This window comes from Morus notabilis, unplaced genomic scaffold (genome assembly GCF_000414095.1).
Source record: "Morus notabilis unplaced genomic scaffold, ASM41409v2 Scaffold997, whole genome shotgun sequence".
Taxonomy (NCBI): domain Eukaryota; kingdom Viridiplantae; phylum Streptophyta; class Magnoliopsida; order Rosales; family Moraceae; genus Morus; species Morus notabilis.
Genome location: NW_010362888.1, coordinates 212,957 through 228,557, shown reverse-complemented (window position 1 = coordinate 228,557; position 15,601 = coordinate 212,957). Strand labels below are relative to the sequence as shown.

The 15,601-nt window shown below is 37.7% G+C and overlaps 1 protein-coding gene across 1 annotated transcript in view; it reads left to right on the top strand.

Annotated features, from left to right (window-relative positions):
- Nucleotides 1-5,472: 5,472 nt before the first annotated feature.
- The window catches only part of LOC21391081 (anaphase-promoting complex subunit 1), a 29,850-nt gene continuing 19,721 nt past the window's right edge, over nucleotides 5,473-15,601 (top strand). Inside the window, exons 1-9 of the mRNA XM_024168912.1 lie at nucleotides 5,473-5,897; nucleotides 6,902-6,965; nucleotides 7,300-7,384; nucleotides 7,922-8,208; nucleotides 8,339-8,444; nucleotides 8,523-8,683; nucleotides 8,813-9,000; nucleotides 9,092-9,161; nucleotides 15,429-15,596. Coding sequence (XP_024024680.1) covers nucleotides 5,671-5,897; nucleotides 6,902-6,965; nucleotides 7,300-7,384; nucleotides 7,922-8,208; nucleotides 8,339-8,444; nucleotides 8,523-8,683; nucleotides 8,813-9,000; nucleotides 9,092-9,161; nucleotides 15,429-15,596 — 1,356 coding nt within the window. The 5' untranslated portion in view covers nucleotides 5,473-5,670. The remainder of the gene's footprint in view (nucleotides 5,898-6,901; nucleotides 6,966-7,299; nucleotides 7,385-7,921; nucleotides 8,209-8,338; nucleotides 8,445-8,522; nucleotides 8,684-8,812; nucleotides 9,001-9,091; nucleotides 9,162-15,428; nucleotides 15,597-15,601) is intronic.

Sequence of the window (15,601 nt, the reverse complement as noted above, 5' to 3'; positions counted from 1 at the left end):
TCGATCCTTCAAAGGAAAATACCGTAATACATTCTAAGGTACTTTTTTACCTTTTATTTTTTTACTCTTCCAACGACTGGTGTTACATATTGGATAAACCTGTAGATCAACATTCTCCTTCTAGAATTACATACGATCATACTTACAGACATGTATTGTTTTGTAGCCCAAAGCGAGTTTACCCAATTTCATCTTCGCCTCGTAATACAAATCTAGAAGTTTAACCCCTTTAGGAAATGCATCTTTCAAAAGCTTCAAAACAGAGTTCATACACTCATTAGGCCATTTGTACAGCACCTTTAAATGCATGAGTTTCACCAAAAAATTCAATGACGAATACTTAGTACACCCTGGATACAACGCCGACTCGAGCTCAGATAATAACTCCTTAAATTCATCGTGTTGCACATCACCTACCACCTCGGCTTCTACTTCGTCCGGCATATCATGATCAGAGTTATTTCTAACAACATCATGTAAAACTGTAACCATCTTGTCAACTGATTCATTTATTGGATTGGTCGCAACATCGTCTTTGCCATGGTCATACCACGTTGTATATAAAGTATTGAAACCATATTGGTGTATCTGTGCTCTAACTGTTTCTATTGGAAAACACTTATAGTTTAAATACCTCCAACACGAACAACTTGCACAACCACTTTCATTAACATAGCCTTTGGCAATATTGATAAACGCAGACAACCTTTCCCAATACAGATCATCCAACTGATTTTTCAGATATATCCAACTCTTGTCAATTGGCATCTTGACTATAAAAATAATAACACATATAATCATACTTCATGTTTTCTTGTGACTATATAATCACGTTCATAAAGAAAGTTTAACATTTCATGTTTCAATTTTATAAGCTTTATCAAATTTTATGAACAAGTTAATTAGTTTATAATTAATTTTTAATTTTCTTTCTATTAATATAATTAATTCTTATTAATTAAATTCTTAAAATTAATAGGTTTTAATAAAATTTCGGCATCATAACGACACATTTTTCTTATTATCTAAAAATTCAAATCTGTAAAAAAACAGCTTTTAAAAGATTTCAACACACCATAACTGTAAGATGTGCCACCCAGAACAATTATCAAAACTTTTAATTTCAACCTAAATCAAATTATAATCTTAAAATTTCAACAATCTCAATATCAAATTTTAACAATCTCAAAATTCATAATCTAAAATTCAATATATAGTCCAAATTATATACTAAAGCTAAAATCTATAAATCAAACTTCAAGATTTATAATCCATAATTATACATAATTCAAATAACAAAAAACTCATACATTTTAAACTAAAAAAATACAATAATTATAGAAAAACTTACAAAATTCAAACCTACTGAAACGGGGGTTGAAAACGGAAAGATAAACATGGGCAAAGGGCGGCGGTAGAGGCGAACTTCCTCGGCGGCGGCGGTTGACAGCGAGATTTTGGGATTTTTTGAATGGAAAAACAAATAAAACTTATAATATTGTTGATTTTGAAGAGACTACAAGGAGATTGTGAGAGTTTGGAGTTAGAAAACCGGAGAAACCAGTGAGAGGCCGAGAAAGAGAGAGAGAGAGAAGCCTGAAGAAATGGAGGTGGAGGCTCTGCTCGTAGGCATATAACAGAGTTTTTTGCGATGACAGAAAAAATATTTGCGACGACTAGTCGTCACAAATATAACTTAAACTTATTTGCGATGATAGTTACATTATTTGCGATGACACATGTTATGGAAGGAAGGTTCTGGAATTCTTATTTACGTCGACACCTATAATGTTGTCGCAAATAATTTTTGGGGACCCGCCCAATTCCCCCGCCTTTTATTTTATTGAGGGAATACAAAATCACTTTTTCAGATGACACATATTAATGTTGTCGTAAAAAGCTTTTGTCACCCGCCAAAATAATCTTTTTTGCTCTAGAGAAAATAAATAAATTAAATTTTATTTGCGACGACAAGTGTCGTCATAAATAGTTAATTATTTACGGTGACATGTCGTTGTAAATAATGCTATTTTAGCGCTAAATGTTTACGCCAGACAAGATCATGCGCCAAGTAAATATTTGCGACGATGAATGAGGTTTTAGCGACGACAATATTTTTTCAGTTTTACGAAAATATTTGCGACGACATGTCACCATCAACATTCACTTATTTGTGATGACAATTGTTGTCACAAATAGCCCAAATTGTAGTAGTGTGCTGCTAGTGTGTCTCGCTTCGGTGGCTAGGAGGAAAGTGATCAACAGCAAAACCTTAAAAGAATTCACAACAATATTATTATTTGTAAAAAGCGCAAGCAACAACATTCCATTTTAAAATAACATTTGAATAGAAATTTAAATTTTATGAGAGAAAATTTTGTAGTAAAAAGTTTGATTAACAATTTGAACTTATGAAATAGACGCATGACTAATACTAAAAAAATGAAATCACATCTCAGATTCAATGATTTCATATTTATAGCAAATATCATCCTCACGATATTCTGTAGGAAATTGATTGGGTAAATAGGGATCGGGAACCATGAGATCAATGTATTCTGGTGCCATATCTCGCTACACCTAGAAATTTCATCGTCGTCATCATAATAATTATAAATTTATTAAGTATCATATAAAGAGAAAAAAAAAAAACAAGGAAGAATAATTTGAAGGGACGACAACTAGACAAAAGAAAAGAAAAAAAAAGCTATTTAAATCTCCGATTTTTGTATATGATTGTTTTTACATATAAGAATTGTTGACGGTTGATTTTTGTCAACAAGACTTTACCGGATTATCCCTTGGTGGTCCGTTGGGTTACCGGTTAAAATTTGTAATTTTATCGGATATTCTAGTGATGGTGTTTGCGTTTGAGGTATGTTGTTAGACGTATCGCTTGAAAACGTAAGGGAAGGATGCTCACAGATTTATAGTAGTTCACTCCATAAGAAAAAGCTACGTCCACTGCATATTCTATTTCTCTTTTGTTCTTCTCGAGTTACATCAAAACCATATCTCCTTCTTTCTGGGGCTTTGCTCCATTTATAGCTTACAGATTACGTATGAACACCACCTTTGGACGGGCTGCTTTTGAGACTTTTTGACGGTTCCTCTCAAGTGACCTACTATCCCATTTGCCTATACCGTAGCTTGTCAGCGCCTTTTGGATTGTTCACTCATCCAATTTGTCCCCTACTACGGCTCTGCAGATCCTCTATAATTTCCATTGGTCCGTTCCAGGCGGTTTAGTGACTTGTAATCATTTACTGCGCTACTGATTTTCTCCAAACCCAGACGCAACCTCGGGATCTCAAGCTTGTCACCTCAGAGACCTTTCTCAGGACGTAGACCCATATTCTTGTGTTCTACCCCCTGTGCCTATGCTACACCTGACTAATCGTGACTTCTGCCTGAGGCCGACCCCATGATGGACCGTTTGTGGCCAACAGATTACACGGGCCTTGACTGCATACAAGGTCGACGGTTTGCGCGAAACGGCCCATACGGGTGGCCTCTTCACCAAATGGCGGAGGGAGAGATGAGCTTTAAGCGTCGACGGGTACCTGAGTTGTCAGGTTTTGGGCCACGTGGAGCATGATCATTGTCCGACGTGTCAACACACATTTTTTCACACAACAAGAATGATGTTATTATCAAATTACAAAACGATGAAATAACATGCACAAGTATCAGATTGAAAACCATACAACGAACCAAGAGGACAGCCGGCTATTAAGAAGAATATAAACAGGGCCTTAAATTTACGCACTGTCCGATGATCAATATTGGCGGTTGAGATTATGTATTATTATTTTTGGCTAAAGTTGTAATGTTTTATTTAGATCTGGTATTGCTTTTTTTTTTTTTTTTAAACCGATATTGCTTTTTATATAAACGAAACATGTAAAGGATCTATAATGGATTTTGTGAGAGGGAATTTTTTAGAGCTTAGGATCATTGTTAGATGTATTTTATGTAATGCAAAAATTTTATTCAAAAGCCAAGGGATTTCAAACTTAAATCATAGGTTTTTTTTATTTATTTAAAAAATTAACTTTTTTGACGTTGTGAAAAAAATATAGTTGTCAATTATCAAATCAAACATTGACAATTGTTTGCTGATAAAGCTAAGTTGTAGTCAAGGACTCAAGTGGGATTCCATGAGCCTACCGAGAGAAATAGCAAAATATAAGTATATTTGCCTATAAATAAAAGTATAATTTTAAAAGTAATATTTAATTTCAAATAAATAAGGTTTGTTTTTTATATATATGTGGTCCTCAAATTAAAAACTATAATTTAGGCCTCGCATGGGTGAAAACATTACCAGAAAAAGGAAAACGTAGTAAATAGTAAATTTATAAAAATAAATTAAGTAAATAATAAATTTTAAAATTATTTAAAGTAAATGACAATTTACGTAGTAAATGAATAATTTATTATGTAAATAGTTCATTTATGATTAGTAAAAATATTTTTTTTCCACGTAAATTTTCTTTTTATGACTGGTAAAAAGATGTTTTCCATATACATAAAGATTTTTATACTACGTAAGTTATTTTTTACTAGTCGTAAATGAATTATTTATCACGTAAATTGTTATTTATTTTAAATAGTTTTAAAATTTATTATTTACTTAATTTAGTGTTCTGATGGTAAATATTTACGAAGGAATAAAAATTATGTTGTGATAATAAATTCTAGATTTACATTGTAAATCCAAAATTTAAGAATAATAATATGTGCTCTGATGGTATAAATCAAATTTATATACTAATAAATATTAGATTCATGAGTAGAACTAAAGTATGTTTATCTTATATTAATAAAGTTAATATAGCTAGTAACAGTAAATTCTGGATTTACAAACACAACACGTGTTTTAATAGTAAATTTAGGATTTACAAAGAAACAAAAATTTTATTATGATGGTAAATTTTAGACTTATATTATAAATCTAAGATTTATGCATAGCACAATTTGTATTCTGATGGTAAATTATGGATTTACTGCATGGTAAATTCTGAATTTACGAGCAGAACAAAAAATGTTTATTTTATATTAGTAAAATTCTGAATTTACTATATAAATCTAGGATTACAAAAGAACATAAATTTGTGTTACGATAGTAAACTCTCGATTTACACTATAAATTCATGATTTAATAAGAAGAAACACAATGTATGTTCTGTTGATAAATTTTGATTTTATACCGTAAATTTTAAATTCATGGTTGACGATAAGAGAGAGAAAAGCATACCCAGAAATGACAAATAGAGAGAAGAGAGAGATCTAGAAAGAGAGTGCAAAAAGAGAAAAAATAAAAAAAGAGTAAAATTAAAAAAATAAAAAAAATAAAAAATTTAAAATATAAAAAACTTGTTAATTTTTATACATTAATAAATTAGTTATTTACTAACATAAATTAAAATGTATACCTATTTTCTGCAATTTCCTAAACCTTGGTCCACATGGCCGAACAGAACTATCCCTAAGCTCTAGGGTTTCAAATGGCGCTAACGTCTCAGCCTTTTTGAAAGCAGGAAAAAAAAAGGAGAAAAAACCAAAAAACAAACTAAGAAAAAGAGCGGGAGTCTCTCCCGCACAGCCGGTCTCCCAATCCGCCTACCCAAACTCCTCGTATAGTCGTGTTGCTCCTCTCGCCGGAAAATGTCGATCGGCGTTCGTCGCCTCACGGTGCTCGGCGAGTTCAAGCCCTACGGCTTGATCGCCGAAGCTCTCGACGGCAAACCCGCCGACGACTTCACCGAGAAGTGCGATTACTTCCTCTTCGACCCCGAAGTCGTTCGACAGCGAGACGAAGCCGACGATTTCGACGCGTCCGGCGCCGCTCTCAGCGATCGCTCTGATCACGAGCTCTTCGTCAGAGGAAATCGGTAATCCCTAGTGGAATTTTCCGTTTGGTTGGTTAGAAATGTAAAATGGGGGAAGGGGAAAAAGAAAAAAAAAAGAAATTTGTGAATGAGTTTCGCGATGGAGGACTCAGAAATGCGTTTGGATTAAGTATTGCATCTTAATTGTTAAGCTTGTCAATGTGTTCAATTGTTATCAAGAAGAGAATCCGATTCGTTCTCTCATTTTGAGTTCTGAATGCTTTCAGCTATGGAGGTTTTATGTTCGATGAAATACGAAAGTTTGTTGGATTTAGTAGCACACCTTAATTTTAAGATTGACAATTTGTTCAATTGTTGTCAAGAAGAGAATTTGATTCTTCTCTCTCTCTCTCTCTCTCTTATTTTTATTATTATTTTTTTACATTCAGTGATGGAGATTTTATGTTCGACGAAATGCGAGTTTCTTTTTTTATTTTTATTTTTTCCCTCATTTTTTTTATTAAGTACTTCACCTTAATTCTTAAGCTTGTAATTTGTTCAATTGTTTCCAAGAAGAGAATTCGGGTGTTCTTTCTCATTTTTCGTTCAGAATGTGTTCTGCGATGGAGATTTTCTGTCGACGAAATGTGAAATTTTATTGGATTTAGTATGACACCTTAATTTTTTAAGCTTGACAATTTGTTCAATTGTTGTCAAGAAGAGAATTCGATTCTTCTTCTGATTTTTGGTTCTTAATGCGTTCTAAGATGGAGACTTTAAGTTGGATGTACTGTGAAATTTTGTCAGACTCAATATCAGACATTAATTAGTTCTTAAGACGGTTAGTTTCATTTTGTCAAGAAGAGAATTCGACTGTTCTCATTTTTCGTTTTGAATGCGTTCTGCTATGAAGATTTAATGTTCGCCAGTCTGCAGAATTTTGTTGGATTTAGTACCGCACCTTAATTAATTCTTAAGCTTACTAATTGGTTGAATTGCTGCTCTTGAGAAGAGAATTTGATGGTTCTTCTCATTTTCCGCCTAATGCGAGTTTTCTATCGTGACAGGATAATTTGGACATCAGGTGCACGAGTGTTTAAGAGGTTCACGTTATCCTCCCCAGTCATTATGGTAAGATTTCTTGATTCGGAGTGACCATCAGCAGAATATCTGTAAAGTAATTATCCAATTCATTTGAACATTATATTGTTTAAGATTCATAAGTAGTAATTATTATCTTTTTTTTTTCCTTCTAGAATTTACAGCAGTTTTGAACTCATATGGTATTTCTTTTTTGGTCAAAGCATCTTAGTATTGATTTTCGCTTAATTACCAAAAAAAAAAAATCATTATAATGTTATTCAGGGTTTTTATTGACTCGCCTTGTTGTATCTGCATATGAGTTTATGTGACATGTGTTTTTGCTCTTAATTTTCTTTGGGTAAACTTCTTACACAAATTCAAGGCACGATGGTGTCGTCTGGGTGATACGGCTGAGGCTCTTCTATGTGTTTTGCAAGTTGGTTCTTTGACAATATACAACACATCAGGTGAGTTTTTACTTTTAACACGTACGTAGTAACCTTGGGACAATTATATCAAAGGACTCACTCACTTCCCCATGTTGTATTAATGTTGCAAAAAAAAAAAAAAGAAAAGAAAAGAAAAGAAAAAAGTAGCAACATAAGAACCAAGAAAAGATGCACCTACGAATCACTAGATTGAAAGAAACCATAGGAATGCGTTGTTGCACTGATGAACGCAAATTTTTTTTAGGATAATTAATAATTTATAATGTTTTTAAAGAGCTTGAAATTGACATGATAAATAGGACTTATATGTGAAGGTTTCTTGTAGAGTAAGTATATTATTTAGAACTATCAGGGATGATGATTTAAATGCTGCATAGCGTTGGAGGCTTCGAGCCTGATCTATGAGTCTTGATCTAAGTTGTCTGAAATTTACCAGAGAGTTATTTAAGTCTGTTACTTGGTCTATTGATGTATTTGGTAATGTTTATTTTGCAAGCCATCATTTAGCTTTCTCGTTCCTTGCTATGTCTTGAGGTTGAAGCCTGATTTTTATAGGTGAAGTAACATCCATCCCCTTGTCTCGTTCCATCACATCAATATGGGCTCTTCCTTTTGGGTTACTGTTCCAGCAACAAGCTGACACAAGTACAACAAGTCATGTTCCTATTTCATCTACAAGTCCTTTATTTGGTGTGCGTGAAATGCCCCGTGCAAGAAGAGAAACTGGAAACAGTCCACAGCATAATTACACTTTTCCGAGCTTATTTGATAATATTGTAAAGGGAGAAACGACTTCAATATCCTCACATCTGCTTCTGAAGGATCCACTAGAAGAACCGCAAGTATTTTGCTAGAGTCTTGTTTCTCTGTTTATTTTTTCTGCCACGCTTGCATTTATCTTGTTTAATGTGTAAACTTGGCTTCTTTTTTTAATCTATTGTAATAAAGAGATTTTGTCCTTAAAATTTTCAGTTGACTCATATTGAAGAAAGAGGAAAGTATAACATAATGAAGGAATTTGATGAGACAACAATCTGGACGAGTGACCAAATACCTCTTATGGCGTCATATAACAAAGGTGTCTTAATCTCAAGTTCTTTTCTCTTTTGTTATTGTCCAAGGATTTATCATTTTTTCATTGTTGTGTTGTTTGCAGGAAAGATGCAACACTCAGTGTGGGTTGTAGAAGTCATTAATTCCAACCTTGAGGTGGCAAATGCTAATTTATTGGATTTTATTCCTTCTGGAGTAATACCAAAACGGTTCTCCTTTCGTAGAATATGGCAGGGGAAGGGTGTGCAAACAGCTGCTTGTAAGGTATTGGTTTATTCGCTAGACTTTGTTTCAAGTGGATACCCATACTAGTATTTTGTTTCAGTGCATGGTATTTATAGAAATTTGTGTAGTTCTTTGACCTTTATCTAATTTTGTTCAAATGCTTGTTAGGTTTTCCTTGCAACTGATGATGATTCGGCTCCTATAATTTGCTTTCTTCACCAAGAACAAAGGAAATTATTGTCTGTAAGGCTTCAAAGTGATGAAATAAACAATGAAATCCTCTTTGACATTAAACCTGACATGAGCTGGAGTATACCTGCAATTGCAGCTGCTCCTGTGATTGTCACTCGTCCTAGGTAAGCCATGTCTTACTCTTCAGTCTTTAATTCTTACTGATTGTCCTATAATCTCGGGGATTTGACTCTCTGTTTACCATTCTCTTTTCAGAGTGAAAGTTGGGCTGCTGCCATACTTAGACATGATTGTTTTGGCACCAGAAAATGCCCTTCTTCTTTATGTAAGTCATATTTATTAATGATGGATATTACTTGAGCTTGATCTTTTCTCACGTGGTCCATTTAGTAAAACCCTTTGGATTTACAAATCTATCACGGCAATTTTATTTTGCTTATATTGAGTATGCAAATACTTAAAAGTTATTAAGTTGGGAGAGTTACAACTTATAATTAATCAATTATTTTGTTTGATTGCACTGTATTATACCAATTATTACTCTAGAATTTTTTTCCCTTGGCAATAAAATAAATATTCTTTCCACGATTGTCTACAAGGTGATAGAAACAGAGTAATTTCTACAACAGAAATGAATCAGGAAGAATGAAAGAATGATCTTTATTGAATCACCAAAATGAATTACAGAGCAGTCCTTCGAGGTATTGTGAACCTCCCCTGCTTAGCCAAAACCAAGACTTCCTCAACAAGACTCCAGTTCTTTTCTGCCCCTAACACTTACTCCCTGTTTCTATTTATTCCCTCTCCTCAACCGACCCATCCCTTATTCACACTATATTTTCTAACTGCTAACAAACTAACAATCTTAACTGCTAACAACAACTAATACATGCCCACACCTCTTTATTCCCTCCTGCCCCTCCTAATGAAAACTTGCCTAAGCAATGGCTTAGTCTTATCAACTACTCCGCCCCCCAAAAGTGTCACCTTGTCCTCAAGGTGAAAATCGGGAAATTGCTGCTGGATAACATCAAAGAGTTCCCAAGAAGCTTCATAATCAGGTAAATGATGCCACTGCAAAAAGACTTCCAATTGGCCAGTCACAGGAGAAAAATGAGTAGCCAACAAGCGTTCCGGTTCCACTTGTAATTCCATATCAACAGTTAGGATGGGAGGAACATCTTGTGTAGGGACCGAGAGGCCAATAGCTTTCTTGAGTTGTGAGACATGAAAAACCGGATGGATCTTCACGGATGCAGGAAGATGTAAACGATATGCCACTAACCCAACACGCGCGAGAACCTGATAAGGGCCATAAAACCGGGGAGATAACTTTTCGTTGACAAACTTTGCCAAAGAACGATGGCGATACGGCCGAAGTTTCAAGAACACTAAATCCCCCACCTCAAAAGACACATCCTGACGCTTGAGATCAGCTTGCATTTTCATGGATTGTTGGGCCTTAAGCAAATGTACGTGTAACTCATCCAGAATTGCGTCGCACGACTGCAGTTGCTGTTCCAGCAAAGAATTAGTTGTAGACCCCAATTCAAAACGGAGTAGCTTGGGAGGATCTCGACCATATAAAGCCTTAAAAGGTGTCATGCCGGCAGAGACATGGAAGCTGGTGTTATACCAATATTTAGCCCAAGCAAGATGAGACCACCATTGGTTAGGTTTGTCGCAGACAAAACATCATAAATAAGCTTCTAGGCAGCGATTGACCACCTCCGTTTGACCATCAGACTGAGATGGTAGGCCGTGCTGTGATGTAAGGAAGTACCTTGCAACCTAAAGAGTTCTTTCCAAAAATGGCTGAGAAAGACTTTATCACGATCGGATACAATAGTGGTCGGAAAACGATGAAGCCGAACCTCCTCTTTAATGAGTATACTTACTCAATTGTTCTACGACCACCAAGATAGAATCATGTCCAGCCGACTTAGGAAGACCCTCCACAAAGTCCATAGAAAGATCTTCCCACAGTTGTTGTGGAAGTGGCAAGGGCTGCAATAACCCCCCCAGAGCCAAAGTAGAAGACTTGTGTTGTTGGCAAACCTGATAAGCTGCAGCAAAAGAAACAACATCCTGTTTCATACCATACTAAAAGAACTCGGAAAACAACTGTTTAAACGTTTTCAGCACTCCGGAATGACCACCAACTTTGTTGCCGTGGAACTCCAACAATCGAGGTATGAGAGGTGATTGCCGGGAAATGACCAAACGATTCCTGTAAAGTAACATGTCATTGCACAACGAAAACCTCTTCACCGCTGTCGGATTGTTCAACAAAGCAGTCCGAATCCCAGCTAACTTCGGGTCACCGAGAATTTGTTGGCGAATTTCAGCCCCATCGTAAATTGCTGAAGTTGACATATGCATCAACTCCAAACTAGCAGACCGCCGTGATAAAGCATCAGCCACGCGATTCTCTGAACCAGGCTTGTATTGAATTTCAAAATCATAACCCAACAGTTTGTACAACCATTTTTGGTGCTCCTCACTAACCAACCATTATTCTAACAAAAACTTAAGACTCTTCTGATCAGTGCGGACAATGAAATGCCGCCCAAGGAGATAATGCTGCCATTTCTGAATAGCAAGGACCACGGCCATCAACTCGCGCTCATCAACTAACTTAGCCCTAGCCTGAGGAGATAACACCTGGCTAAAATAAGCTTTAGGCCACTGTTGTTGCATCAAAACATCGCCAATACCAAATCCAGAAGCATCGGATTCAACAACAAATGGTTGAGAAAAATCCGGCAATGCGAGTGCAGGAACTGTAGTCATGGCCTATTTCAACCTCCGAAAAGCAGATTCAGCCTCATTTGTGCAATTAAAACTGTCTTTCTTTAATTGTTATGTCAATGGCCACGTAAGATGACTATACCCCGGGACAAAACGCCGGTAATACCCGGTCAAACCCAGGAATCCGCGTAACTCCTTAATAGAATGTGGAGTAGGCCAATCCAACATTGCTTGAATCTTGTTAGAGTCTGTCGAAACCCCATCCTGAGAAACAATGTGACCCAAATACTCCAACTGACTCTTAGTGAAAGTGCACTGTTTTTGATTAACATATAATTGGTTGTCTTCCAAAGCGGTCAAAACCAAATCCAAGTGGCCCACATGTTCTTCTAAGGATTTACTGCATATCAGGATGTCATACAAAAAAACTAGCACAAATTTCCGCAAAAAAGGTTTTAATACCTCATTCATCAGAGATTGGAATGTGGCTGGAGCATTAGTTAGCCCGAAAGGCATAATCAAAAATTCGTAATGGCCCTCATGAGTGCGAAAAGCGGTCTTTGGAATATCCTCCGCGCACATCCGGATTTGGTGATAACCCAATTTCAAATCCAATTTGGTAAAAATAGCAGCCCCAAACAATTCATCCAATAACTGGTATGGGAAACTTATCCGGGACTGTAGCCTTGTTGAGAGCGCGATAATCAACGTAAAAGCGCCAACTGCCATCTTTTTTCTTAACTAAAAGCACAGGGCTAGAGAACGGGCTGTTGCTTGGTTGAATGATCCCAGCTGCTAGCATCTCACGCACCAACTTTTCAATCTCATTTTTTTGAAACTGAGGATACTTGTAGGGCCTAACACTAATAGGAGCGGTGCCTGGTTGAAGAATAATGCGATGATCACGCAAACGTTGAGGGGGTAGTCCATCCAGCATATTCAAAACCCTTGGATGATGCTGCAATAAGACACTGATCTGGGCAGGAAGTGGCTGGTCCGGTTCCTTGTTCACGTCCAAGGCTCGTAATTCCAAGTAAATTCCTTGTCTCATGCTTTATAGTCCGGAACATTGCTTTAAGAGAAACCATAGTGGTAGAGAGACTCATATCGCCACGCAACGTAACTGCTACCCCCCGAATCTTGAACTTCATCAATTGGGACTTCCAATTCACATGCATTCCCTCAAAAGTTTCCAACCATTGCATGCCTAGAATCACATCCACTCTTCCCAACTCCAATGGCAAGAAGTTTTCCACAATTGTTAACTGAGGTAAGCTCAATGCCACCTCACGACAAAGGCCCATCCCTTAACCGATTCTCCTGTGCCCACTTGTACTCCAAACCTGGCAGTGGGAAAAAGTGGTATAGACAATCTCTCAACAAGACTTAAAGAAATGAAGTTGTGAGTTGCTCCGGAATCGATTAGAACAATTACCTCATTTTGAGCAATCATGCCATGGAGCTTCATAGTCTTTGGTGTCGAAAGCCCAACCACGGAATTCAAGGACAACTCAATAAGCTCGGGCTGCCCCTCCTCCCAAATGGTCCTTAGACAAGTCAGAATCTTCCTCTTCACACTCAGTTACATCATATCATCGCTAACCAACATGATTCGGAGCTCCTTCCTTTTACAACGATGCCCCAAGGTGAACTTCTCATCGCACCTAAAACACAACCCTTTGTCCTTTTTCTCTTGTAACTCGGAGTCCGACAACTTGCGAAAAGGAAAGTCTTGCTTTTGATTTACTGTTTTATCCAAAGGGGCTGGAGCTCGCGGTGGACGCTCGACTCCCGACAATGTCCTAGTGGAAAATGTAGTGAATTCAGCCCTTGAACCACTAGAAAATTGTGGTCTTGACATTCTTGTTCTCGAGACCTCTCAATGAAGCAACTCATTCTTCTCTTCGATCCTTTGAGCAATCTCCATAATTTTGCCTAAACCAACCAGTTTCAAGAGCCTCAATTCAGCCCGAACCTCCGCCTTTAAACCATTTACGAAAATTCCTTCCAAAATTTCTTCCGGAACATCTTGAAGCGGAGCTGCAGAAACCTCAAACTGCCTTCGATATTCCGCCACTATTCCTTCTCGTCGGATTGCCAAAAACTTCTCACAAAGATTTCCTGCCTGCGAAGAACGGAAACACTGTAATAGTGACAACTTGAAGTCTATCCAGCCGTGAAAAGGTCGACGACCATTCTGCCACTGGAACCAAGATAAGGCGTCTCCCTCTAAAAGCAATGCTGGCACTGATCAGTTTCTCCCTTTCTGAGCAGCGGTTGATGGAAAAGAACTGCTCCATTTGAAACACCCAGCCATCGGGATCATCACCGCTAAAAGTTGGACACTCCACCTGCCACCAGCCGTAGGAAGCCCACTCCTCATTTTTCGGCAACTCCTCAAGTACGCCTCTACCATCCCACCCCTCCTTGAACCATACTCCTCGATATCCATCCACAGCCAGACCACAACGCCGATTGCGGAATCCATGATTATTAGACTCCACGAAAACGCCACACCCCTCTCCACGACGTCCAGTCACGTTTTCCCCTTGGCCACCCATCGGAACCTCCCTTCGGGTGTCGCGCTCTTCGTCCCTCCCTTCGTGACAAAAATTTCGCGAAACCCTGGGGTCCGCCGGTCAATCCCCTCCCCGCGCACGCAACCCAGAAGTTCCTGCCGGTAACAACACATTCTGTAAAACCCTAGGGTCCGTCACTTGTTCTTCGTTCCGCGCGTGCAACCCAGCGACTTCCGCCATACGCGACCCCGCGATCCCGGTCGGAAATACCTCGTGATCTTCCTCCACCACGGACGTCGAAGCCCTTGTCTTCTCGGGCGCTTTCGACGGCGCCGCAAACAACTTCATATGCTCTTCCATTAGTCGACGGAGCTCCATAAGATTATGAGTTAATTCCGCCCTATTATGAGTTATTTCCGCCCTAACCTCCCCGATCCCTTTCTCCATCTCACCGATTCCTTTTTCCATCGAAACCCTAACTTCCTTAATCTCCTTCTCTACAGATTCAAACCGTTCTTCTGTTTTCCTACGTGCCATTATTGCCCAGAATTATTGCTCTGATACCAAAATGATAGAAACAGAGTAATTTCTACAACATAAATGAATCAAGAAGAATGAAAGAATGATCTTTATTGAATCACCAAAATGAATTACAGAGCAGTCCTTCGAGGTACTGCGAACCTCCCTTGCTTAGCCAAAGCCAAGACTTCCTCAACAAGACTCCAGTTCTTTTTTGCCCTTAACACTTACTCCTTGTTTCTATGTATTCTCTCTCCTCCACTGACCCATCCCTTATTCACACTCTCTATTTTCTAACTGCTAATAGACTAACAATCTTAACTGCTAACAACAACTAATACATGCCCACACCTCTTTATTCCCTCCTGCCCCTCCTAACGAAAACCTGCCTAAGCAATGGCTTAGTCTTTTCACAAGGATATATTGTGTTTGTGTTGAATCATGCTTTTAGCAAGCAATAATTGCTTGAAATAATTATTCGTTCTAGGTAATCATAATTTGGGGTCTGTCACCAAAAATTCAAAATCAAATGCAGAAAAACCTAGAAGGTTCATAAGTTATTAAAGGTGCATCCTTTAATATGATTCTGAAAGCTATTTGAGAAGTTCTTTGGAAAATAAAAGAGAAATAGGGTTCTCAACTCATGCTGTTCTCAGTGTTTGTTTCTTGAATCATGAGCAGGGAATGGAGACTTAAACACATCATATATTTGTATTATTTGCAATACTAGCACGCATGATTACCCTTTGGTGTCTACATTATTTTGCTACTGGTGCATAATTAACTATGTTGTATAATTGCAGTCCGGGAAACAATGCCTATGTAGGTATGTGCTGCCTTCATCATTGAGTAAAGATCGACTTTCACATAATTTGGACTTTCGAGAAACATCTGTTTCCCATGAACTGAAGGTTGTTGGAGTAGCTGATGCTATTGAGGGGCGTATCAACATCATAGTAAACAGTGGGCAGGTGCG